Source organism: Chiloscyllium plagiosum, chromosome 2 (assembly GCF_004010195.1).
Source record: "Chiloscyllium plagiosum isolate BGI_BamShark_2017 chromosome 2, ASM401019v2, whole genome shotgun sequence".
NCBI lineage: Eukaryota > Metazoa > Chordata > Chondrichthyes > Orectolobiformes > Hemiscylliidae > Chiloscyllium > Chiloscyllium plagiosum.
This window is the reverse complement of record NC_057711.1, coordinates 73,276,285-73,300,989: the sequence shown is the minus strand read 5'-3', so window position 1 is coordinate 73,300,989 and position 24,705 is coordinate 73,276,285. Positions and strand designations below refer to the sequence as shown.

Genomic DNA, 24,705 nt, shown 5'->3' with positions numbered 1-24,705 from the left:
AGAGAGAGAGAGAGAGAGAGAGAGAGAGAGAGAGACCGGGGGGAGAGATGAATCTCATCAGGGCAGCTGGTGAAATATAAATTCAATAAGTCTGGAATTTAAAGCTAGTCTAATGTAATCATTGTCATAAAAGTAAAGTCATCTGCTTCAGTAATATTTGGCTATTCCTGGTGCTACTCTAAAACCTACAGCAACATGATAGCCATTTCAGTTAAAATCAAAAGTAAGCTACTCTGTTGTATCAAACCTCCAAAAATCAAAAAAAAAAGTATGAAACCAGACAGAATATCCAGCATCAAGCAACGCACCACAAACACCATTGCAGCCATACCAGTCTGTAAAGTACACCTTATCAACATCGGATGGTTTGTGACAAAATTATAAGAGCTGTACAAGAATAGTCGTGCGACAACTTAACATAGTCCCATTCTCGGAATCATATCTTACAGACACCACCAACACCATCCCTAAATATGTTCTGTAGCACCAGGAGAGAGGGGGGGGGAGAGAGGTGGCACAATGATACATAGTTGGAAGTTGCTTGGGAACCCCCAAAATATCATGGCATCAACGCAACATTTGACAGCGTACAGCATCAAGGAGCCCGAGCAAACTGAGTGAATGGAAAAGGGGAGAAAAACCCCCCTGCTGGTTGAAGTCATACAAAACCAATGAGTTGTTTGAGGTCAGTCATCTCCATTCCAAGGCATCCTTTCTCTTCAGTTCTTCAGGGTGGCATTCTAGCCCCAACATCTTCAAGCTGCTTCAATGACTTCCTTCCATCATAAGGTAGGAAACAGGGATGTTCACTGGTGATCGTACAAGGTTTAGCACCATTCATGACTGTTCAGATACTGAAGCAGTGCATTTCCAAATGCAGCAAAACCTGGACAATACTCGGGTTTGAGGTGATTAAGTGGCAAGTAACATTTGCCAGTGCCAGGCAATATCCATACTAATGTTCAAGGGTACTGCCATTGTTGAATATCCTACTATCTTCCTTCTTTAGTGACCAGAAATTGAATTGGACTAACCACAGAAATACTGTAGGTACAAGTGTAGGCCAAAGAATAGGAACTTTGCAGTAAGTCATCTCTCGGAAACTGGTTCACCATCTCTACAAGTCAAGTCAGGAGCGTGACAGAATACTCACCTACACTGGTACATCAAAAAGTTCAATACCATCTGAAGTAAAGCAGCCTTCTTTATTGACACTCCATCCAATACCTACGTTTATTTCTTTCACCACTGACAATGGCAGCAGTATACACCAAGCAGCAGCTCAAGGCTCCACAGATAGCATCTTCAAACCTACAGCTTCTACCGTATCAGTGCTCTAGAGACAAAATCTTAGAACTCCTTTCCTAAGAGCACTGAAAGAGTGTACATGCCACCCAAACACTGCAGTAGTTCAAGGCAGCATCTCACCAACTCCTTCTACAGAACATTCGACAGCAAACATCAATCAGAATCACAGAGAAAACTTGGCTGGTTGGGAGTCACACCCAACCAAAAACGTCCACATCTTGAACTAATATTACTGAATCGATGTAACAAACAGATTTCCAATCAGTTAAAAGAAGCATTACCTCTCCCTGAGAATTCTTGAGGACCACTTTCACATCTGCTCCAGTGCCCCAAGCATTCTGGTTCTTCCAGAGGAGGTTGGCAGGAGGAGCTGATATCACACCAGCATCAGCAGCCCAGATCTGCAGTAACAAGATTATTGAACAAGAAATATTTACATCAGCATAATATATTGCAGTTACTAAACTTTATGCAAGCCTTAAAAATAGGACAACATCAAGGCAGACACATCTATGGTGAAGTCTTTAGATAACTTGAATTTATGCAATTCCATAAATCAACTGATATATTTTGGTGAACTATTTACTGTATAGCCTGTGACAGGCACAGAGTGTAGAAACTTTAGACTTCAAATCCAGCTGCTGCATGTTACTGAAGCTAAAAGCACAAATATGCATTCAAATCTTCATATCTCAGGTTTGACACTTATGTTGATACTTGGTGTGTAGGGAGTGAAGCTGCTGCTCAAGTTCCTGATCGTAATGGGCAATAACCTTTTGGGTACAATGTGAAGTTAATCATGAGTGGTTTATTGTGTCCCTTCTAAGAAACTTTACACTAGTCAACCTAGCAATACTTACTTATTGGTAACTTACCAAACTTATCAGTGATTTCCTTCAAATGAGTATTGGGGGTGGAGGGGCAAGAATCTCTTGGGTCAAGCTATTTACAAGAGACCCTGCTGGAAGGTGAAAAGAAAGCAACTATTGTGGCAGACGCCGTAATCAACTGATGCAGATATTTGAAAGGAAATGAAGGTGATTCACACTTGGCTACATACATAATGTAATATAAGGCAAGATGAAGAAATAAAATTCATCAATTTGGAAGGAGTGGCTGGGGATGGGGTGGGGGGGGCTCACATTTGCTCATACCCTCCTTATTCTCAATTTCATGAAAGCACATCTCTGGAAAAAAAAAGTGAATACACTTTAGACAAAAGAAAAATCGCTTATCACCATGTACTTGACGAAAGGGAAAATTTAGAGCAACACTGGAGACATTTTTGCATTAGGAACGTTGATAACAGTTAATATCCAACCTCCTATTTACAGAAACTCAGTTTAAGAACTAAAAATCCAATTTTATATTGCAGAGGACACACACAGACTTCTTTCCCTAAGCCAACACTACAAAACAAATATCAGAGTTCAACTCACACAGACAACAGGTACTCCAGGAGCAAAAAGCAGACCAACCATTTGAGCAAGGGTGACAGGAAAGTAAATATTAGGATCAATGATCCAGACCGATTTTTCTAGCTGAAATAAACTAAAGCTGACCAACAATGCCATTCGTCCCTCCCCACCATAACCACTGATAATAATGAGTTAACTTTCAGATCTGATGCTAAACTTTGCATTTTCCTGGTCTTTATGAAGCAGTATCTCATTAAATAAGTGTTTGAACTTACAGTTGTAGTCTGCCCAGCTTTCAACATATACTTTGGAGTAAATTTGTAAGAGACAGATGCATCACCAATCTTTCTTGTCAACTCCCAGCCACCCATAGGTTGATCCTGTTCAAATGTTTGAGGAAATAGAAAAAATATATATATATATATATATTCAGCATATATGAATCTTAGATCATCTGATGCATCCTATACTTAATTTCTTCCTCCATTCCTACCTGTTCTGAATTATTCTTTAGTCGGATAAATTTACCATCTACATCCACTTCCTCAATGGCAACATTCCCTGTGGCAGAAGCAAGATGAGAGATACTGAGGCTACTACTGGCCTCAGATTCCTCAACATCAACACGCTTTCTCTTTCCACGAGCTGTGCGGACACTGCGACTAGATGTTGCACGAGAAACAGTCACACGTGAAGATGGACTTGGTGACAACTTCAATCTGAAAAAAGGTTAAGGAAACCCAAAAAAGTGTCAAGTACTACAATAAACAAAAAGGACAAGTTTCTACAGGATGCAAAGGAAAAAGTGGTCGGGTGGCACTTTTAATTAAGGATGATATTAGTACACGAGAGAGAAATTACCTTATTTCAGAAGAATGCTATGTAGAAATAGAAAAAGGTTTAAACAAAGTGGAAGTAGTTTACAGACTCTTCACAGGAATTAAACAGTAAAACAAAAGAAAATTTATGGGTGTTGTAGAAAAAGGGAGATACAGTAATCATGGGACTTTATTCTTTGTACAGATTGGATGAATCAGATTGGTAATGATAGTCTGAATAGGATGAAGAGCATATTTAGGACAATTAGTGCAGTACCAAATGGAAAGCAGGCTATTTAGACCTGGTAAATGCGCAGTGAGACAGGTTTAGTTCAAGATCTCATAGTAAAGGAAGTTTTAGCCAGTGATGTTGACATCATGATGAATTTTATATTCAGTCCGAGGGTGAGAATTGTGGATCTAAAACTAACATTTTACAATTAAATAAATGACATTTACAGGATACGATGACAGACTTGTTCAAAGTGAACTTTGAAAATAGGTTATAAAAAGTTGAACAGTAGAGATGAAGTGTTTGGAATGGTGGGGAACACAGGAGAGAGAGAAGGAAGGATACTTCATAATATTCTGCAAAGACACATGCCAAGAAGAAAAAGTTTTCATGAGAAGGACACATCACTTGCTGAGGTAATATAACATTTTAAGTAAAAACGCACCACACATGCTCATGGTGTGTCAAGAATTGCTAAAGAATAAATGCAAAGGCAATTAAATTAAGTAAAAAGAGAAAGAGAGTTAACAAACAAACCAAACGTTTCTGCAAGTATTTACAAAGGAAACATAACTAAAATAAGCATCGATCCCTTAAAAAGGGCAAGACTGGCAAATAAGAAACATGGAAATGGTGGAAGCATCAATTGGGTTTTCTATGCTTAGCCTCAAGGTAGCAGACACACACAAAAAATTCCAAGAACACTGGAAATTCCAAAGCTAAAAAGGGAGGAACATAAAAAAGTCAACTGGGGATAAGGAGTGCTGGGAAAACTAGTGGAACCAAAAGCTGATAAGTCCCCTGTCCCATGGACCTTAAGACCATAAGACATAGGAGTGGTAGGAAGGCCATTCGGCCCATCGAATCCACTCCGCCATTCAATCATGGCTGATGGGCATCTAAACTCCACTTACCCACATTCTCCCCATAGCCCTTAATTCCTTGTGACATCAAGAATTTATCAATCTCTGCCTTGAAGACATTTAGTGACCTGGCCTCCACTGCACTCTGCAGCAATGAATTCCACAGGCCCACCACTCTCTGGCTGAAGAATCGGAAAAACGTAGCCCAAAGAAACCTGGAAGCTACATCATTTTCAAATGGCATGAAATTGCAAAGCAACCTGTCATTTGAATCAATAAATGATGTGCTAAGAGACAGTGGCTAATCTGTTTGGTCTGTAGGTACTGGGTAATGGTCAACACCACTGCAAGTAAATTGGATATGGAATACTTTGGAACATTAGAGGTGTTTAATGAGATGTTTTTCTTCTGTGTACAACTAAGCATCACCTGGCCATGGATGCATCTTTTCCATGTTAATATTTAAACTTTGTAGATAACACAAACAAAACAAAAATAGTAGCCAATCATTTCTGATGACATTCATCCCAGAATCTCAAAATGAAATGGTAGGAGAGATAGGAAATACATTGGTTGTGACCTTCCTGAATTCACTAAAGGTGCCAGCAGTAGTCAAATAAAAGATAATACATCCATTCAAGAAAGGGGGAAGAACCAAATAAACAATATTATTTAAATGCAGAGAGACTAAAATTTTGCTAGCAGAAATTGGTGTTGGACATTGGAGGAGTCAGGTTTAGCAGAAACAAAAATTGTACATAAAATGTTAAAAATGATTCCCTCAGAGCTTCCATAAAAGTTAAACTTCAATGTATGATGCTATAAAGTTCATCAGTTCTAGAATTACCTTTCTTCTTCACCCTCTAACAGTTTCCTGTATGCATTGATTTCCATATCCAATGCCAGCTTAACATCCAAAAGATCTTCATATTCATTTAGCTGTTGCTGCATCTGCGCTCTCATCTCAGCCATTTCTTTCTCCTTTTCAGTCAGCATCCTGCGATTTCCATCTCTCTCTTTTTCCAGAGCAACTTCTAACTCCTGAACTCTTTCTTGCCAAGCTCTAGCCTATGGGAAGGAAGCGGGATGAGATTAGAATAATTAAAAGTACTGATACTTACCAATTGTATTTTAAATGGAATAAATAAAAACTTGCTTACATCTTTTTGCATGTTGAACAACTGAGTGCTGAGGCTCTCTATCCTCATTACATTTTCTTTCAGCTCCTCTTCAGCTGCCTTGGCTGACCTAGTGTTCATCTCCGAGGCAAGCCTTGCATTCTCAAGCTGAAAAACACATTCAGGAAGTTTCATAATCTGTACTTCCTCAAAAAATGCTTCATCATTGAGTCATTTAACTATGCCATCAATTTCCTTTCAATTTTAATATCACAACTAATGACACAGAAGTGCAATTTTTGATGTTAAAGAGTTTTAGAAAAAGAGTCACTAAATTGCCCGTAGTGTTAGGTGAAGAGGTAAATGTAGGGGAATGGGTCTGGGTGGGTTGCTCTTTGGAGGGTCGGTATGGACTTGTTGGGCCAAAGGACCTGTTTCCACACTAAGTAATCTAATCTAATCTAGTCATTGACAATCAGGGTTTGTGAATACTAGGACAGATAAGGGGGAAACTAATAAATGTAGTGTATTTCATTTAAAAAGTCCTCCCAATTTTAAGATGGACCAAAACATCAAGATGATGAAAGGCAAGTTATCAAGCAAAATTAGAAATCTAGCAAAATTAGGATAGCTGTCAGAAACTTGGTTACAGAGGCTGAGGAATACCCAAATGAAGGACAGTGAGTTAGGAGAAGAGTCTCTCTGCAGTTGAAGCTAACACTGTTAATGGTGGGTACAAAGCGGTCAAAATTGGAAGCCATGTAGGGATTTGAATAGATTGCAGAAGACTGAGATTTCCAGATACAACTCCATGGAAGGATGTAAAAACCAACAGTGAGAATGTTAGCAGGTATCACTAGACTAGGCACAGTAGCATTGGTAATAGCTGAATGGGATTTGGTGCAGATTTGAGTATGTTGAAAAATGTTCTGGATAACCTCCCTTTTACTGAGGATACAAATTGGAGGCCAACCAGGACAGCACTGCAATGAAAGAGTCTAGCAAGTAAAGAAAGGCATGATGACTATATACTTTAGAGCAGTTAAATGCAACAGGGGTTGTGATGAATGACACTACCAAGATGGAAGTAGGCAGTCTTTAACATTTCCAATTCAATCTGTTCAGTGGTTATTTACACATCTTTGAAGCAGGTGGAACTTGAAACCAGGTCTTTTGGCTCAGAGGTAGGAACACTACCACTGCACCACGAGAGCCAAGTCTTTAATTACTGCAGTTATAATGCATTGTTAAAGTGAGACCACAGTAACTACAATAGTCACACCTGAATCTGTACACCACTTAGCTACAAAACTAAACACAAAGTAATTTCTTATTTTTTTTTTAAAAGTCACTCTCAGGGAAAATGGCAGCTTAGTGATAATGTCATTGAACTAATAATCCAGAAGATAAAGCTCTGAGGGGATATGGGTTAGAATTCCACGATGGCACTAGATGCTCCATATTTATCAATGGAGTTTACATGTTAGTCTCATAACAACGATGATAACCATTGTTAATTGTTGTTAAAAACTCATCCAAATGCCTTTTTAGGGAAGGAAATAGGTCATATCAGCCTGATGCATTGCTCCAGACTGATGTGGTTGATATTTAACTTCCTATGTAATTGCTTAGCAAGCCTAGTCAAATGACAAACAGGGAGTGGCAACAAATGCTGGTCTTGCCAACAATGCCTACTTTCCATGAAGAATAAAACTAAATCTTCTAAAAACTCGAGCAAGACCAAAAACAAAAAAACTGAAAGAAAGAGTCAAATATTTCCAGTGTCAGAAGAAAAGATTTTGTTCACATCTCAGTGAATTTGAAATTATAGATGTAACCATTTGCTGGAATGTAATTGTTAAGAACCAGTACCATCTACATGTTGGTTACCACATACAGGTGAACACTCAATGTTCAGTAAAACTGTTCTCAAAAGTTATTGGTTGCTATGGAGTAAAATGTCAAAATTGGTTTTTGCTCGGATGTATGTGTTTTTGAGGGCAAAATCAGGACCATTCTCTAATTTTGGAAGTGTAGCAAATGTAGTTAAAATAGATGGAGTATAACAGAAAAAAATAAACTGAAGGAAATTTACTGCAAATAATAAAATCTCAAGAGCAACCAATGAATGTAGGTATTATAGATAATGACAGATTGAAAATGCAGGTTAAAAAGACTAAGAAAAGAGCAAATCATTTTGCTGTTTGATACATAAAGACTGAGTTTACACACACATCTGAGTATTCTGCAGATAGATGTGGGCAGGCCATCATATAAAGATTGTAACAGCATACAGCACAATAACTATGGACCAGGGCTGAAGAGAAGGTTATATTTATTTCATCACTTAAAAAAAAAAAGAAGTTGTCTGAATTGAAATATCTGATGACTTAAAAACAGCACAAAATTATCCCAACCTACACAGTAACTTTTCCTTTATTTTGATACAGTGGATCACTCTTCCCTGTACACTCCATCACAGAAATTGGATAAATAAGGTTGGTACCTTATCGTGGAAATTTTTCTCTAGTTCTTCTTTATAGATTTTCACTTGCTGATCATGTTGTTCTCTCAATTCCTGGAGAGCTTTGGCCAGCTTGTGCTCATATTCAACCAAACGACCTGTATCCACTTCCACCAGGCGGGTCTCATGTCTCTTTCTGGTTTCTTTGATTTCCTGGAGTCAAAGAAAAGAGACAAATTCATACAGCGTAGTGACATCAAACAAATACTAATGCTCACATCTCAGTAAGAAAATAGCAGATGGAATCTGAAAGGATGTTGTCCAGAATATGAATTCACTAGACCAGACTTGCTTTGGGAAAAGTACTTGCATGGAAAGCTACAGCATCAAGACTAGCTGAGCAAACTGAGCATACATTGGAATTACAAAGAAATCTGAAGTATCTACAAGGGATATCTGGTCGGCATAGATGGGTTGGACCGAAGGGTCTGTTTCCATGCTGCACATCTATGACTCTAAGAAGAATCGATTAAAATTGCTTCAGTTTCATAAGCTTACCATTTTTGGATCTGATGATTTTGCCTGTAGATAAATTACAGAGGCTGAATTCTGACAGTGAACAAATTAGGAACAGGAGAGGGGGGTTATCTAGCACTTCAAGCTGCACCACCATTCTGATTATTAAGATCTTATTAGGCTCATTCTGAAATAAAAACATGCATTTCAAGGGATTCCAATAGTGAATGCTGTCCCTCTCTAACTTTTGTTTAGTTGAAAAAGGGTACTATTGTTGGACATACTGTTTGCAAAGGACAAGCCCCTGCATGTGAAAGTGGGTAGATTCAAACACAAGTAAGTGAGCCACCCCACAAGCCCAACTAATTAATTTTCAATTGCTCATACAATTCTTACACTAAGAATACACAAGGACCATCATATATGAATTACAGAAATTGCTGAAAAAGCTCAGTGTCGCAAACCGGTTCTTGCAGAAGGCAGAGAGGGTGGGATGGGGAAGATGTTCTTGGTGGTGGGGGTCCAGTTGGAGTTGGAGAATGGTACGTTGGATGCGGAAATTGGTGTGGTTGTATGTGAGAACAAGGGGGACTCTATCTTTGTGTTTGAGGGGTGGGCTTTAGAGCAGTGGAATGGGGAACATAGCCATCTACTGCACCACCTATCTGGACAACAGAGGGATACCAGATCAAGACAATCTTAAGAGAATTAAGCAGTGACTCAGCAGAGAAAGCTTGCAAACTAAAATGGAAAGAGGACAAATCACAGAAAATTAACCTGTTCCGTAAGTCAACATTTGTGTGGACAAATGCTGTATTCTAGATTTTACCAGGTATAGTCATGGGATAGTGAGGAAAAGCCATCAAACTATTGTACGCCTGCACTGATTCCCAGCCTTCCCACGTCTTTCACCCATGTACCTAACCACATTTATCCTCCTCTGAATGCCTCTTCCTCTCCAGTATGCCTTTACACATTCGCATGATCTTCTCATTTTAACCTGTAAATTGCAGACTGCAAAAGATTAGTTTGCTTAAATGGCAGACTCATTAAAAATTATAATGAAATTCTCTTGTAGAGCACAGTATTAGATCATTATGGCTTTCCTGTTTAAGCTAAATTCAATTACAGAGGAATCTCGATTATCTGAACAAGGGTGGGCCCTACTTCGTTCAGTTAATTGATTCAACACCTCTTCTCTGGGGCTCGGTGTTTCCTGAAGTTTCCTTGTTCCTCACTCTGCCTTTCTCCTCCGTCGCAGGGTTTGTTTCTGAGGAGACACATGTGCAAGGGCCCTGCAGCATTGCTGACACGTGCCGCCTCCTCCAACCCCTCCCCCCCACCACCAGTTCAATAGGATTGATGCAGCGAGCACTAAGTCCACTCCCCATTCAGGAGTGCACACAGCAGCACACCGTGCGCGAGCCCCGCTCCCGTCTGCCCTCGTCCCCCAAGTCCAACTCCCCCAATCCAATCCAACCCGGTCCCCCATCCACCCACAACCACACCCCCAACCCCAGCCGCCACCCCGAATAATCCAAATAAACGATTAACTGAACGAAATAGTGCCTGCCCACCTCGTTCGGATGGAGGATCCACTGTAGACTTCTGTCAGGATGGCAGAGGTGAACTCTAAAATGTAGCAGCAGGGACAGTATTTTACTGTGAGGTATTCTAGGTCCAAGGGTGCAATGGCTTGTCAGGGTGGCTACATCTGAGCACCAGGTGGTGTTGACTGGGAAGCATACCCTACCACTCTTTGCCTTGCCAGAGGATGCCATGCATTCCATGCAATGTATGGAGAAGCTGTTAGCTTGTAGGGCAGAGTTGGGAATGGCAGAGATGAGGTAAGTCTCCATGAAGCAGAGCACACAACAGCATCTATAATCGGGGAGACCAAACAAATTTAGGGAACAGCTCGCTGAGATCTCAGCTGGGCCCGCACAGACCTCGCAGTCACCACCCATTTAATTCCCTTTCCCACTCCCTTTCTGACAGGACCATCCTTGGCCTCCTCCATGGTCACAACGAACCAAACCGTAAATCAGAGGAACACCACCTCATCTTCTGCCTGGGCAGTCTACAGCCTGGAAGACTCAATATTCAGTTCTCCAGTGTCAAATAACCTGCCTTTCTCATCCCTCCAGTCCCTTCCACTCCTCCCCAGCCACCTACTGGATTCATTCCTGATTGGTCAGTATAAAATCAGGTTGTACTCTCTACCTGTCTTCACCTATCCCCATTTCACCACCCTGCTCCTGCCACCCCCTTTATCTGCAGCACCCCCCAACACCAACCCCCAGTCCTGAAGAAGGGTTACACCCAAAATGTCGAATTTTCCACCTCTTGATGTTGCCTGGCTTGCTGTTTTCTTCCAGCCTCCTGCCTGTCCAGTACTGGTGACACCACCAGACAGACAATCAACCACTAGAATGAAGGCTAGATTGTCAGATTTATTAATTTCTTTTGATAATTAATATGGTTGTTAGTCACCAAAATATATCCACATGACATTGCACATATATTCATTAACAATGGAATGGCAGTTTATTAATACAAAGAAAACAATAGACATATTATTTGGAAATCTTAACACAGACATTACTAGATTTCTACCTGCTTCTCAGCACTGTTAGAAATAAAGTCAAGAGAAATTACACACCTATCTCAATTCTGTGTTTCTACTTAATGGACTCCTTCCTTCTGGTTTTTCTCCCAGATTGTGGAGACAATTTGATTATTCCTCTCAGAGTCCACTCTCATGCACGCAAACCAGAGACACCCTAAACTTTCTCAGTTACGATAACTGGCAGAATTCTATCCAAACTCCCCAACTCGAAGCTTCACAAACAAGACACTTCTGTTGAGTTAAACACCAAAATAAAAAGAATGGAGGATGCTGGGAATCTGAAACAAAAAACAGAAATCGCTGTCGAAACTCAGCAGGACTGAGGAACAGAGTTAATGTTTTGAGTCCAGTGACCCCCCCTTCAGAGCCCTCAATTCTGAGGAGTTAACGGCTTCCTTGAACTACAAATTGTAAAAATTGCTTCGGAATTTCTCATGCTCTCTGAACTGAACAGAAAAAAAATCTTGCTGAACTGAAACAAAGTTTTGGCCTCAGAGGTGTTCATTCTGTCAAACCCAGCAGTATAAATGTCTTTCTATTAACACCAGAGATCTGCTGGCACATGCTTTCTGAGCAATGCTGGATTTAGGTCATGGCTCCACAACAGCTTGCTAATCTTTCTAAAATAAAGAGAACAATCATAGCTGTAACTTCATTGATCTGCCTCACTTTGTAAAACAAGACAACTTGTAAAAAATAATCTATTTTGGGCAGCACAGTGGTGCAGTGGTTAGCACTGCTGCCTCACAGCAGCAGGGACCCAGGTTCAATTCCAGCCTTGGTGACTGCAAATTCCACACAGACAGACATTCTCCCAGTAACTGCATGGATTTCCTTCAGGTGTTCCGGTTTCCTCCCACAATCCAAAGGTGTGCCCATTTGCTGGATTGACCATGCCAAATTGCCCATATTGCCCTGGCATTTGTAGGTGATGTGGATTAGCCATGGGAAATGCAGGGTTACAGGGATAGGGAATAGATGCTCTTTGGAGAGTTAGTGAGGATGTGTTGGACTGAATGGCCTGTTTCTACACTGTAGGGATTCTACGATTCTACACAGCTTTCACCAATGTCCATGAAAAAAAATGTAGTGATTGGGTGCCTAGATAGGTTGATGCCATCAACTTACAGCTGGAGTGCTGGGAATCCCTCAAATAATAAATCAGCACAGACCATTTGGTCCATTGGAGATCAGTGACAATTGCAGCTTTACTGCAGACTGTAAATATAGGTTCATAAGTATTGCATTACATTTAACAGCATGAATTCTTACCTCCTCATATACATTCTTTCTGAACTCCAATTCCTCCGTTAGGCTCTGACATCGATTCTCAAGATCTACTCTCAAGAGGGTCTCTTCCTCAAGTTGCTTCTTCACCGCAGCCAAGGAAACTTCCAGCTTCAGGAAAGGAGGTCACTTCATCATTTTCAAGAATTCAAGAAACCAAAAATATAAAAATATACTGCACAGCTAATTTATCCAAAAAAAAAAAAGCACAACCATTAATTATTTTAAACATTTGTAGATGCCTTGACTACAGGCAGCTTTTTGGGGCAAGATCATACTTACAACATCTTTAAACTGACAGGAGCCAGCAGAAACCTCCTTATATAGAAATCTGTAAATGGTATGGCATGATGATCTTTTAGGAGTCTGAGGCTACCACATTTTTTTAAAATTGGAAAATTGGAAAATGACAAGGCTATGCGAGACAGCATGGTAAACTGGATTACTTTTGGACTGCACTAGTTAAAAACATGGAAAGGTCAGTTGTAACATTGACTTGTTTCTTTGGAATAGGTTTCTATAATGGGCTTTCTTGGCTTCCATAATTTCCCTTTTAAAATTTAATTTTATGACTTTGCTAGAATGGATACCGGGAGAATGTCCCATTAATGCAAGTCAGTCATCAAGAAATCCATTAGAGAATGCAAAGAATGCAGAAGAAAAGTTTAGCCAAGGAATATAAAAAAATGGAAACTTGCTATCAAAGAAGTGGTTAAAGTGAATAGGATGGATACATTTAAGGAGAATATGCACAAGCATTTAAAAGGAGTTACAATGATAGGATTGAAGGAAAAAAAATGGGAGAAGACTCAAATGAAACAAACACAGTAGCGGCCTGAATGATTTTTGTGTAGTATATTATGTAGATATTTTTAAGATAGAAGAATTTCATGTTAAAGATCCGTCAGCTCACAAGGATACTAAAGGTTTCTACCTATTGATCAGTTTGCACAAACCAAGTCCATAATCATCTGATGAAATCCTAAGCATTTATACTGTAACTATACACTAAGAGATGATTGATCAGACATATCAATTGTGAAGATTATTCTTAAAATTCAGAAGTAATTTTCTAATTAAGCCTGTGGAATAATCAACAATGGCACTGGGCTTTTACTGAACATATATTCCACAATAGCATCAAATCATTCCAGCGGTGAGGACAAGAGGAGGAAGCAACTAGTTCAAGGTTGCCAATAAAATAGTAAATTCAAATTAAGAAGCAACTACTTGATACCGGAGCTTTAACCAATCTACATACAGAAAATCTGAAACTACCTTATACTGTTAACGCAAGTACTGCATCTGGGTGTGGTGGACCATGCAGTGTACAGAAATAACATGATAAGCAAAGTACAAGTGCAGTGACATAATGTAAAAAGTATTGTACTGGCAGCCAGAAGGGGACTGAGAGATAAATATATGAGGGTGGGTGTGGGCAAGGCAGCTGGGAAGGCATTAGGTAAATGCAGGTTGGGGGGGATGATAGTGATAAGTCGGAGGTAGGATGAAATGGATCAGTTGGAAGGAAGGTGGACAGCAAGGATTGTGCATTTAAATTTTGGCCAAAGCAATGAAAACCATAAAACTTAAGCACAAATTCATAAAAGCACCTAGGAGAGAAGGTTAGATCTGAGACTTCAATGAAAAGATAATCTGCAGATTCCAGAAAATAAAATAACAAAATGAAAAAGGCATTGAAACATCAATCATAACATGCAGATTGTGAGGAGAAAGAACATTCATACTATCTTAGAGGAGGAGGTAATTTTGAGGGGTGGAGGGATGCAATCTACAAGTAAGGAAAACAATGACAAATAATAGTACAGTGAAAGCCACATGAAGTGGACATGCAGTCATTACTTTGAATGTTGTGTGTTTTATCATTATTACCAGCATGATGAATTTTAAGTGAGGTCTTGCTGAACTGCACACTGGAGAGGAATAAATACATACATGTAACTTATGAAATAAAAGCAATGCTCGAGAAGGAAAGGTAATGGCAATTCCCCAAACATGAATTGATGAAAATTAAAATTGCAGTCCTTCAGAATTCCAAAAGAATTTTCCAGTTACCGGTCACAATGCTACCTTTGAAAGATGAGCTTGCAAATCCTCAACTTCTTCTTCAAGGGCATTCTTTCCTCCCAGTGCAGTGGCAAGGCTAGCCTCCTTGGAATGAAGTGCAGTTTCTAGATCTTTGATGTGAAGTTGGGCACCACGAAGATCAGATTCTTTCTTGGTGTAACTGTTGGAAGACAAGAGGGGAAAAAAAATTAAATTTTCTGTCTCAATAACTAAAATTGGATTATGCTCAATTATTTAGAGGAACTTTGGGCATTGATTACAACATAGTTCACTGAAATTATCAAGTTAAATTGCGAAGAAACAAAAATGACACAATATTAAGATGCAGGAACAAACTACCGCAGATACTGGAATCTATACTGTAAACAACAAATGGAGATCACAGCGGGTCAGACAGCATCTGTGGACAGACAGCAAGATAATGTTGAGTCTAGATGACTCTTCAGAACTGAAGTGACATCATCCAAACTCAAAACTTCAGCTTGCTCTCTCTCCATGGATGCTGTCTGACCCACTGTGATCTCCAACATTTCTTATTTTCACCATAGTAAAAAGGGATAGTTAAAATCAAGATATTTCAACAATTCAAGAACATTTGTTTCCTCTGGAGTTTCAGAGAATAATGGGTGACACGATTGCAATAATAAAAATCCTGAACAGTCTTGACAAGGAGGATTTCATTTTCCTCTGCCCTGGAGGATGTGGCTAAGAGTCAGTTGAGAAAATATATCTGATTCTGCATTAAAAAGTTTTGAATAATGAGGTAAGAATCTCATGAGTGAGCAATGTGCAATTAGCACTTAATCTCACTTCATTGAGCAGCGACCTAGTCTCCCATGCACTGGTCAGAAACTGAATAACAATAATTCTTGCTATGAAAATCAGAGCTGGTGGCTGACAGTCCCATCTCACTGCTTTCCTCTTTAGATGGCTATTTTGGTACACACTCTGGACAGTGACTGCTTACACACCCTGCCCAAGCAGGTTGGTATCAGACACTGACCATCCTTGTCACATCATGACACCTCAAAATTTACTTTAGAGTATTTTGGACAGCCCTGGCATCTTTGTCTTTGTTAGCTAATAGATGCTTTAATACAAAATTCTTCTGTATTAAAACTATAATACACTACACAGAAATACATCATTCAATCCACAAGTACATTTACACTCCATTTGAGCTTTCTCCCATTTTTACCCTTAAATAAATCCCCTCATAACTCCGTAAACTACTTAGAATCATAGAGTCATAGAGATGTATAACATGGAAATAGACCCTTCGGTCCAACCCATCCACGCCGACCAGATATCCCAACCCAATCTAGTCCCACCTACTAGCACCTGGCCCATATCCCTCCAAACCCTTCCTATTCATATTCCCATTCAAATGCCTTTTAAATGTTGCAATTGTACCAGCCTCCACCATATCCTCTGGCAGCTCATTCCATACACATATCACCCGCTGCGTGAAAAGGTTGCCAATTAGGTCTCTTTTATATCTTTGCCCTCTCACCCTAAACCTATGCCCTCTAGTTCTGGACGCCCCAACACCAAGGAAAAGACTTTGCCTATTTACCCTATCCATGCCCCTCAATTTTGTAAACATCTAAGGTCACCCCTCAGCCTCCGACACTCCAGGGAAAACAGCCCCAGCCTGTTCAGCCTCTCCCTGTAGCTCAGATCCTCCAACCCTGGCAACACCCTTGTAAATCTTTTCTGAACCCTTTCAAGTTTCACAACATCTTTCTGATAGGAAGGAGACCAGAATTGTACACAATATTCCAACAGTGGCCTAACCAATGTCCTGTACAGCTGCAACATGACTTCCGACACCTGTACTCAATACTCTGACCAATAAATGAAAGCATGCCAAATGCCTTTTTCACTATCCTATCTACCTGCGACTCCACTTTCAAAGGAGCTATGAACCTGCACTCCAAGGTCTTTGTTTAGCAACACTCCCTAGGACCTTACCATACAAGTCCTGCTAAGATTTGCTTTCCCAAAATGCAGCACCTCACATTTATCTGAATTAAACTCCATCTGCCACTTCATAGCCCATTGGCCCATCTGGTCCAGATCCTGTTATAATCTGAGGTAACCCTCTTCGCAGTCCACTACACCTCCAATTTTGGGGTCATCTGCAAACTTACTAACTGTACCTCTTATGCTCACATCCAAGTCATTTATGTAAATGACAAAAGGTAGAGGACCCAGCACTGATCCTTGTTATACTCCACTGGTCACAGGCCTACAGCCTGAAAAACAACCCTCCACCACCCCCCTCGGTCTTCTACCTTTGAGCTAGTTCTGTATCCAAATGGCTAGTTCTCCCTGTATTCTATGAGATCTAACCTTGCTAATCAATCTCCCATGGGGAACCTTGTTGAAGGCCTTACTGAAGTCCATATAGATCACATCTACCTCTCTGCCCTCAATCCTCTTTATTACTTCTTCAAAAAACTCAATCAAGTTTGAGACATTATTTCCCATGCACAAAGCCATGTTGACTATCCCGAATCAGCCCTCGCCTTTCCAAATACACGTACATCCTGTCCCTCAGGATTCCCTCCAACAACTTGCCCACCAGAGGTCAGGCTCACTATAGTTCCCTAGCTTGTCTTTTCCGCCCTTCTTAAATAGTGGCACCATGTTTGCCAACTTCCAGTCTTCCACTTGTACAGCTTCTCTTTAAAAAATATATCCATCCTGTTCATTTCAGCCACTCCCTGTAGTAGCAACTTCCCATTTCTTACACTCCTTAGCTTAAAAAAACCTTCTCTATTCTTTCCATTCTCTATTTCTTGGTGACCCACTGTATTAATGGACTTTAGGGACATCCCCCATATTCATTCCAAAAAGTCTTCAAATTACATTTTAAAAGGAAATTATGGAATTAGAGGAAGCCCAGAGTGCTACTCAAATGACAGAGGTTTGGGAAGAATAGATGTACAAAAAGGGAATTAGATGCTCGTCAATAAGTCACTGAAGCAAATATTCAAGGTATTTAGGAAGGCTAACGGAACATTGAGTTTTATTGCATGAGTCATTGAATATGGGAGGAGTGAAGCCATCTAACTGTACAGGAGCTTGGTTAGACCACACCAATTGTGGAGTATTGTGCACTTGCAGGCAATGATCTGTGTATTACCACCTTCTAGGTGGTAAGGTCAAGAATATGGAAAGTGTTAAAAAGCACACAACACCAAGTTAATAGATAAGATTCCCTACATTGTGGAAACAAATCTCTACAACCCAACAAGTCCGCACTGACCCTCAGAAGAGCAACCCACCCAGACCCATTCCCATTCCCCTACATTTACCCTTGACTAATCCACCTAACACTATAGGCAACTTAGTATGGCCAATTTACCTAACCCGCACATCTTTGGATGGTGGGAGGAAACTGGAGCACCCAGAGGAAACCCACGCAGACACGGGGACAATGTGCAAACTTTATAGTCCAACAGGTTAATTTAGAGGCACTAGCTTTCAAAGCGCTGCTTCAACAACTGCCCATTTCTTACACTCCTTGACTAAAGAAATTCTATTTTTTCCATTCTCTATTGGATTTCTTGGTCATCCACTTGTATGCACTTCAGCAATGCTTTGAAAGCTAGTACCGCTAAATAAACCTGTTGGACTATAACCTGGTTTGCATGATTTTTAAGCTTTGTCCATCCTAGCCCAACACCGGCTCCCCCCAAATCAGGAATATGGATGGTTCTGTTGAGGGGGACTCGGGAACTTGCTTATAGTGTACAGTACACGTTGCTGTCATAGCTTCAGTCTTGTGTTTTGCACTAATGTGCTGGGCCCATAGAGTACAGTAGACATATGAACATACAAATGAAGTAGATTAGGAGGCCCTCTTGAGCCTGCTCTGCCCTTCAGCATGATTGATCGGTTTCAAATTTCACATTCCGACCTTCAATTTCCTGGCCCAACACAAATCTACCCACCTCTGCCTTAAAAATATCCAATCACCCAGCCTCCATTGCATTTAGAGTTAAAGTTGAACAATGTTCAAACATTTTGCTTCATCCTGTCCTTAAAAGAAGGGTAAACACTAAACTTTTAAACAGTAGCCCCTAATGCTGGATTTGCCCAGTAGACTGAAAATTTACCATAAAAATTGGCAAAGTGTCAATCCAAGGAGTTTCATGAAGGATTTCTTTGGTCAGCTGCAACAAGTTCCCTCTCAATTCTCTGCAGCTTGCCACATTTGTGTTTTGCACTGTATTTCTATGCACCCACTTACACAGTGACAGTATGATGAAGGCTTCCGGCCCGAAATGTCAGTTCTCCTGCTCCTCTGATGCTGCCTGACCTGCTGTGCTTTTCCAGCAACACACTCTCGACTCTATCTCCAGTATCTGCAAACCTCACTTTCTCCCAGACAGTGGAAGTATTCACCACTGTCAAGCTCTCCATTGATTTCTGAAGCCAGCACCATCTTAAAAGTGCAGCTGCCCTTCACAGTTCCAGAATGTGACAAACTGCCCCACGGATGGCGAAGAAAGGAAATTTTGCTTTGCAGGCAGGGACCTGGTGGATGGGATGATGCATAGGAGTGTCACTCTTTTTCCTCAGGACTACCAGAAGAGACCATTGCGCCAGACTGCCAACCTGGTCCATAGTTGTTCCCTGGCTCCTTGTGGTGCCCACAGCAGTCTGGAGGAATGCCTAGCAATGCAGGCAGAAAGCTTAATGATGTTCTGTGCTCTGAAAGAAAGTTTCAGCATTCTTCGTCTCAGTTACCTCATACATCACTTGAACTTTGCAACTGCACACATTCCACCGGGCTCATGGTCTAACATTCTTACTATACCGTGCAATATTTTTCACCATTCATCTAATGCACCTTAAACTCACCACACTAGCAACTCTGCATTACCTACTCACCAGCTCAGAACACCATCACCTTTTGCCCCCAAACACAAAAAAAGTGCCAGCACACTCTTAAGTATTCTAAGTGAGTTTGAGAGGTTGAAAGGTGTCACAATATGGCAAGGATGGTCAGTGTCTGATGCCAACCTCCTTGGACAGGGTGCGCAAGCATGGAATGCAACAAAATGGGCATCCAGAGAAGCGAAACAGTGAGATGGAATTGTCTGGTAACAGCTCAGATTTTCATGTTGAGAATTATTACCAGTTTATGGGAGACTAGGAGGCTGCTCAACGAAGTTAGGAGTAATTGCACACTGTTCACTCATGAGATTCTTGCCTCATTGTCCAGTTCTGCATTAAGGTTTTGAACATTTTTCTTTGGCATCAAGAAACTTTCTTTCCCAAGCTTACCATATTTTCCCAACTGGCCCACCCTTGCCCCCTCCAGGAGCTTAAAAAATGGAGTCCACCTTGTCAAGGCCATTCAGAATCTTGTTATTGCAGTCACATCACCCTGCATTCTCTGAAATGCCAAAGGAAACAGTCCAAACTGTCTAACTTCTCATGAGCATCTGTTCAGTCCAGGTATCAATGGACTGAACTTCCCTGACTCACCTCGAATGCACTTAGTTTCCTTAAATTAAGCAGGCCAAAACTGCATACAAATTGAATTTTTTTCCCCTCTATTCCCTCAGGGGATATAGAGATCAGTGGCTGGTCAACACTTATTGCTTGTTATAGCTGCCCTTGAGAAGATGGTAGCAAGTTGCCTTCTTGAACTGCTGTAGTCTATGCCCTTGGAGCAGACAGGGTGACCGTTGTATCCACAGGTCCGGTTTTCGCAGTTTCAATTACCCGCGGTTTGCTGCGGCCTGAACACATTACATGAAACATTCCAGAACCAGGGACCAAGGGTCTGCCTGGGGAGGTAATTTTCCCATTTAAAATGAATGGGTTTACTAATATCCGTGGTTTCAGGCTTCCCCGGTAGGTCTTGGAATGTATCACCCCTGTGGGGACTACCGTACTCACGATGCCATTAGGGAGGAAGTTCCAGTATTTTGACTAGCCACAGTGAATGAACAGCAATACATTTCCAAATCAGGATGGGGAGTGGCTTGGAGGGGCACCTGAAGGTGGTAGTGATCTTATGTAATCGGCTGCCCTTGTCTTTTGCAATGGAAGCTGTCATGGTTTTGGAATGTGCTGTCTAAGGATCTCTGGTGAAATTCTGCAGTGCATCTTGTAGATAGTACACACTACTGCTACTGAGCAGAGGAAGAGAGGGAGTGGATATGGTGCCAATCAAGTGGCTGCTTTGTTCTGGGTGGTGACAAGCTTCTACAGTGCTGTTGGAGTTGCACCCATCCATGCAAGTGGGCATATTCCATCACATTTCTGACTTGTGCCTTGTAAATGGTGCTGGAAGAGCACAGCAGTTCAGGCAGCATCCGAGGAGCTGGACAGGCTTTGGGAAGTCAGGAGTGTTACTAACTGCAGGATTCCTATCCACTGATAGTCTTGTAGCCATTGTATTTATGGTGAGTCCAGTTGAGTTTCAGTCAACGTTCCTTGAAGTTAAAAATAACAACTGTAGTCCATTAGGAAAGATTTTACAATGCAATAACTGCAGTGCCAATGCAAATGAATAACATTTGTCTATAAGGAGTGTACAGACTGACCAAACAGGTTCTGTGATCTGCAAGCGGAAGGGAGTTTTCCCCACCCCTGCAAGACTGAAAACAAATGAATTGACAAGGAATCTGATCATAATAGGTGTCGTTCTTTTAAAAATAGCATTGTGATATATTTAGCAAACAGGAAAATAAAGCATTTTAAAACCATCTTAATGGAAAATTCAGAATTAACCACAATTGTTCAGAAGAATTATTTTATTTGAATTATACAGAGTAACAAAAATGTTATAGCACAGGAGGAGGCCATTCTGTCTGTTGTGTCCACATGAGCTCTTCAAATGAGCATTACCCACTGCCACTCTCCTGCCTTTCTCCCCACATTCTTGAATACAATTTCTTTCCAAATAATGGCCCAATACCCTCTTGAAAGCCTTAATTGAGCCTGCCTCTCCCACACTTCCAGGCTGTCAATTTTTAATTACTTGTGGTGAGAAAATTTTATTTTGCCCACTTAGCACATTTGCGCCATTTGCAAATCATTTTAAATCTATAAGCTCACATTCTTGGCCCTTGTACAAGCATGATCAGATTCTCCCTGCTCACTCTATTCAGCCGCTTAGGATTTTGAAAACCCCTATTTGGCCAACACCGAGCCTTCTGAAGACAGATTGGAGAAGATGAAGTCTCATATCCTAGGAACTATTCTTGCACATTTGTGTTCTCTCCAAAGTGAACCTATCTCCTGTAAAAGTGGTGCTCAGAACTGTAAAAAAAAACTCCAGCTAAAGGTCTAACAAGAGTCTCATAACTTTAACATCACCTTCTTGCTCTTGTATTCTATGTCCCTATTAATAAAGCTGAAGATGCTGCATGATTAATTACAATCTCCACCCGTCCTGCCACTTTCAATGATCTGTGTTACGCATACACTCAAATACTTTTGCTCCTGTTACTTGTAGAAATATTCTACTTCTTGGTTCATATTGTCTTTCAACATTCTATCAAAATACATCACCTCAGACCTCCTTACATTGAACCACATCTACCATCTATCCATCAACTTGTGTTCTTTTGGAGTTTTACACTATCCTCTTCACAGTTTGCAATCCTTCCAATTTTTCAAAATACTGGTAAACTTTGAAAGTGCCCCCTGCTCACGAAGATCTAGGTCATTCGCATATATTTTTAAAAAATAAAACAGGAACAGCAACAGATCCCAATGCTGGTTTCACTACAAAGATTCCACTAGCCTGAAAAATATCCATTGACCACTACTCCATTTCCTATCACGTAGGAAATTTTGTGTCTGCACAATGCATTGTTGCTTTTATTGCATGAACTGTAAACTTTAAGTCCATACCAAGCATCTTCTACTAGTTAATATACATCAAATAACAGCATTACCCTCAAAACCTGTTCCTTCAGAACCATTAGGTCTTCCAAAAGCTCCAGCACATTTAGTCAAGTATGAATTTCCCATCAGAAATCCATGCTGACTCTTGCTAAACAGCCTGCCTTCACCATCCCCCAACCTACCAATTCCACACCAAATTATTACTAGCAACTTCCCCAACATTGACATTAAACTGACTGCTGTATAATTGCTGAGCTTATTCTTACAAGTTTTCTTGAACAATAGCCATAATGCCAGTCTCTTATTGCGGTCTATCTTGCCCAGTTCTGCTCTTACCCCATTAAAGCCAACTTACTGCCAATCAACTTTTCTCGTTCTGGATTGACTAATGCCATTACAATACTATGATCTTATCTCCTAAATATTCCCTCACTGACATTTGATTTACTTGGCCCACCTCATTGCTAAGAAGTAGATCCACAAGTGCATGGTTTCTTGATGGGTCGGACACATTGCTGCAGGAAACGCTCCAGAACATCAAGTCAGGAATGTTTGTCCTTTGATGATTCTGACATTACTAGAGTCCTGGACTGTATTTGGACACTTAACATTATAAAGGGCCCCATAATGTTGGGATTTCTTAACTTCCTGGCATATTTGATTCCTCTACATTTTAAAAGTCTACAGACAACATCTAACAATGTAAATGTACCCCTTTTGATCCTTAGCTATGGCTAAATCGATTCTATCCTTGGAACCCAGAGCATCGCTTTCTGCAGCAATACTCACCTTACACCAAAACGGCCATCCTTCTTCCTTGCCTATATTTTCTGATCACCTTCTCAGGAATATTCAATACCCAATCTTGGTCAACATTTATATGAATACATGCTGCTGAAGAAAAAAAATAACAGAGGAACGATTTCCTCAAGTCATTTTAGGAATTTAAGGAATTGGACAGAAAGGGAGAAACTAGATGGCAGAATGGGAGTAGATTAGTACACCCACCTTTAACTTTTGGCATTCTAATATAGGAATGAGTGGGCTGAAGTCTCCACTCATAAGAATTGGTATAAAATATAACATTTGAGTATTCTTAGCCCAGTTCCAACCAGACTGATGAGCTGCAGCACAAAACGGCCCACAATTTTCCATATCAAAAATCTAAAAATAAAAAACAGTACATTCCGTTTTAAGATAGGTGTGCAATGAAAGTGAAATTTGGATTATGAAATGCATTGTTCTGTGAGATCCAGATTCAAGAATATTTCAATAGTTGATTTCTCAAAAGACCTGTTTTTAGAAACAAAAAAAAAATGTATACACGCACACAGCTGACTTTGTTTTATTATATTCTTGAGCAATTTGAACAAACTGTACCATTGAACCCAGTCACTGAATGTTGCTCAATAGTCTATGCATTATGTTTCCCCATAACGGCCTTGCAACAGCCCTATCGCTAAGCAATTTTTACTGCCCACTCCCAGGATTTGAAGTTAAACATATGCATCCATAGAACATGAGTTTTAAAAATAGGGTCCAAAGCAACTTATTTAATTTGATAGTTATGCATAAATGTTAGAGGAGAAAGTGAGGGCTGCAGATGCTGGAGATCAGAGCTGGAAATGTGTTGCTGGAAAAGCGCAGGTCAGGCAGCATCCAGGGAACAGGGGAATCGACGTTTCGGGCATAAGCCCTTCTTCAGGAATGAGGAAAGTTTGTCCAGCAGGCTAAGATAAAAGGTAGGGAGGAGGGACTTGGGGGAGGGGTGTCGGAAATGTGATAGGTGGAAAGAGGTCAAGGTGAGGGTGATAGGTCAGACTGGGGTGGGGGCGGAGAGGTCGGGAAGAAGATTGCAGGTTAGGAAGGCGGTGCTGAGTTCGATGGATTTGACTGAGACAAGGTAGGGGGATTTCCGACGCCCCTCCCCCAAGTCCCTCCTCCCTACCTTTTATCTTCTCCTGCTGAACACTCTCTGCTCATTCCTGAAGAAGGGCCTGTGCCCGAAACGTCGAATCTCCTGTTCCCTGGATGCTGCCTGACCTGCTGTGCTGTTCCAGCAATAAAGTTTCAACTTTGATAT

At 40.7% G+C, this 24,705-nt stretch overlaps 1 protein-coding gene across 2 annotated transcripts in view; it reads right to left on the bottom strand.

Annotated features, from left to right (window-relative positions):
- The window catches only part of lmnb1 (lamin B1), a 60,396-nt gene that overhangs the window by 5,928 nt on the left and 29,763 nt on the right, over positions 1 to 24,705 (bottom strand). Inside the window, exons 1-9 of one of the 2 annotated variants that reach the window (XM_043712000.1) lie at positions 14,745 to 14,864; positions 12,639 to 12,764; positions 10,315 to 10,618; positions 8,264 to 8,434; positions 5,800 to 5,925; positions 5,487 to 5,707; positions 3,220 to 3,445; positions 3,002 to 3,106; positions 1,590 to 1,709 (exon numbers count right to left, since the gene is read on the bottom strand). In XM_043712000.1, the coding sequence (XP_043567935.1) occupies positions 1,590 to 1,709; positions 3,002 to 3,106; positions 3,220 to 3,445; positions 5,487 to 5,707; positions 5,800 to 5,925; positions 8,264 to 8,434; positions 10,315 to 10,618; positions 12,639 to 12,652 (1,287 nt within the window). In that variant the 5' untranslated portion in view covers positions 12,653 to 12,764; positions 14,745 to 14,864. Of the gene's footprint in view, positions 1 to 1,589; positions 1,710 to 3,001; positions 3,107 to 3,219; positions 3,446 to 5,486; positions 5,708 to 5,799; positions 5,926 to 8,263; positions 8,435 to 10,314; positions 10,619 to 12,638; positions 12,765 to 14,744; positions 14,902 to 24,705 lie in introns of those variants that run through there. The other variant, XM_043711992.1, reaches the window with a different exon arrangement.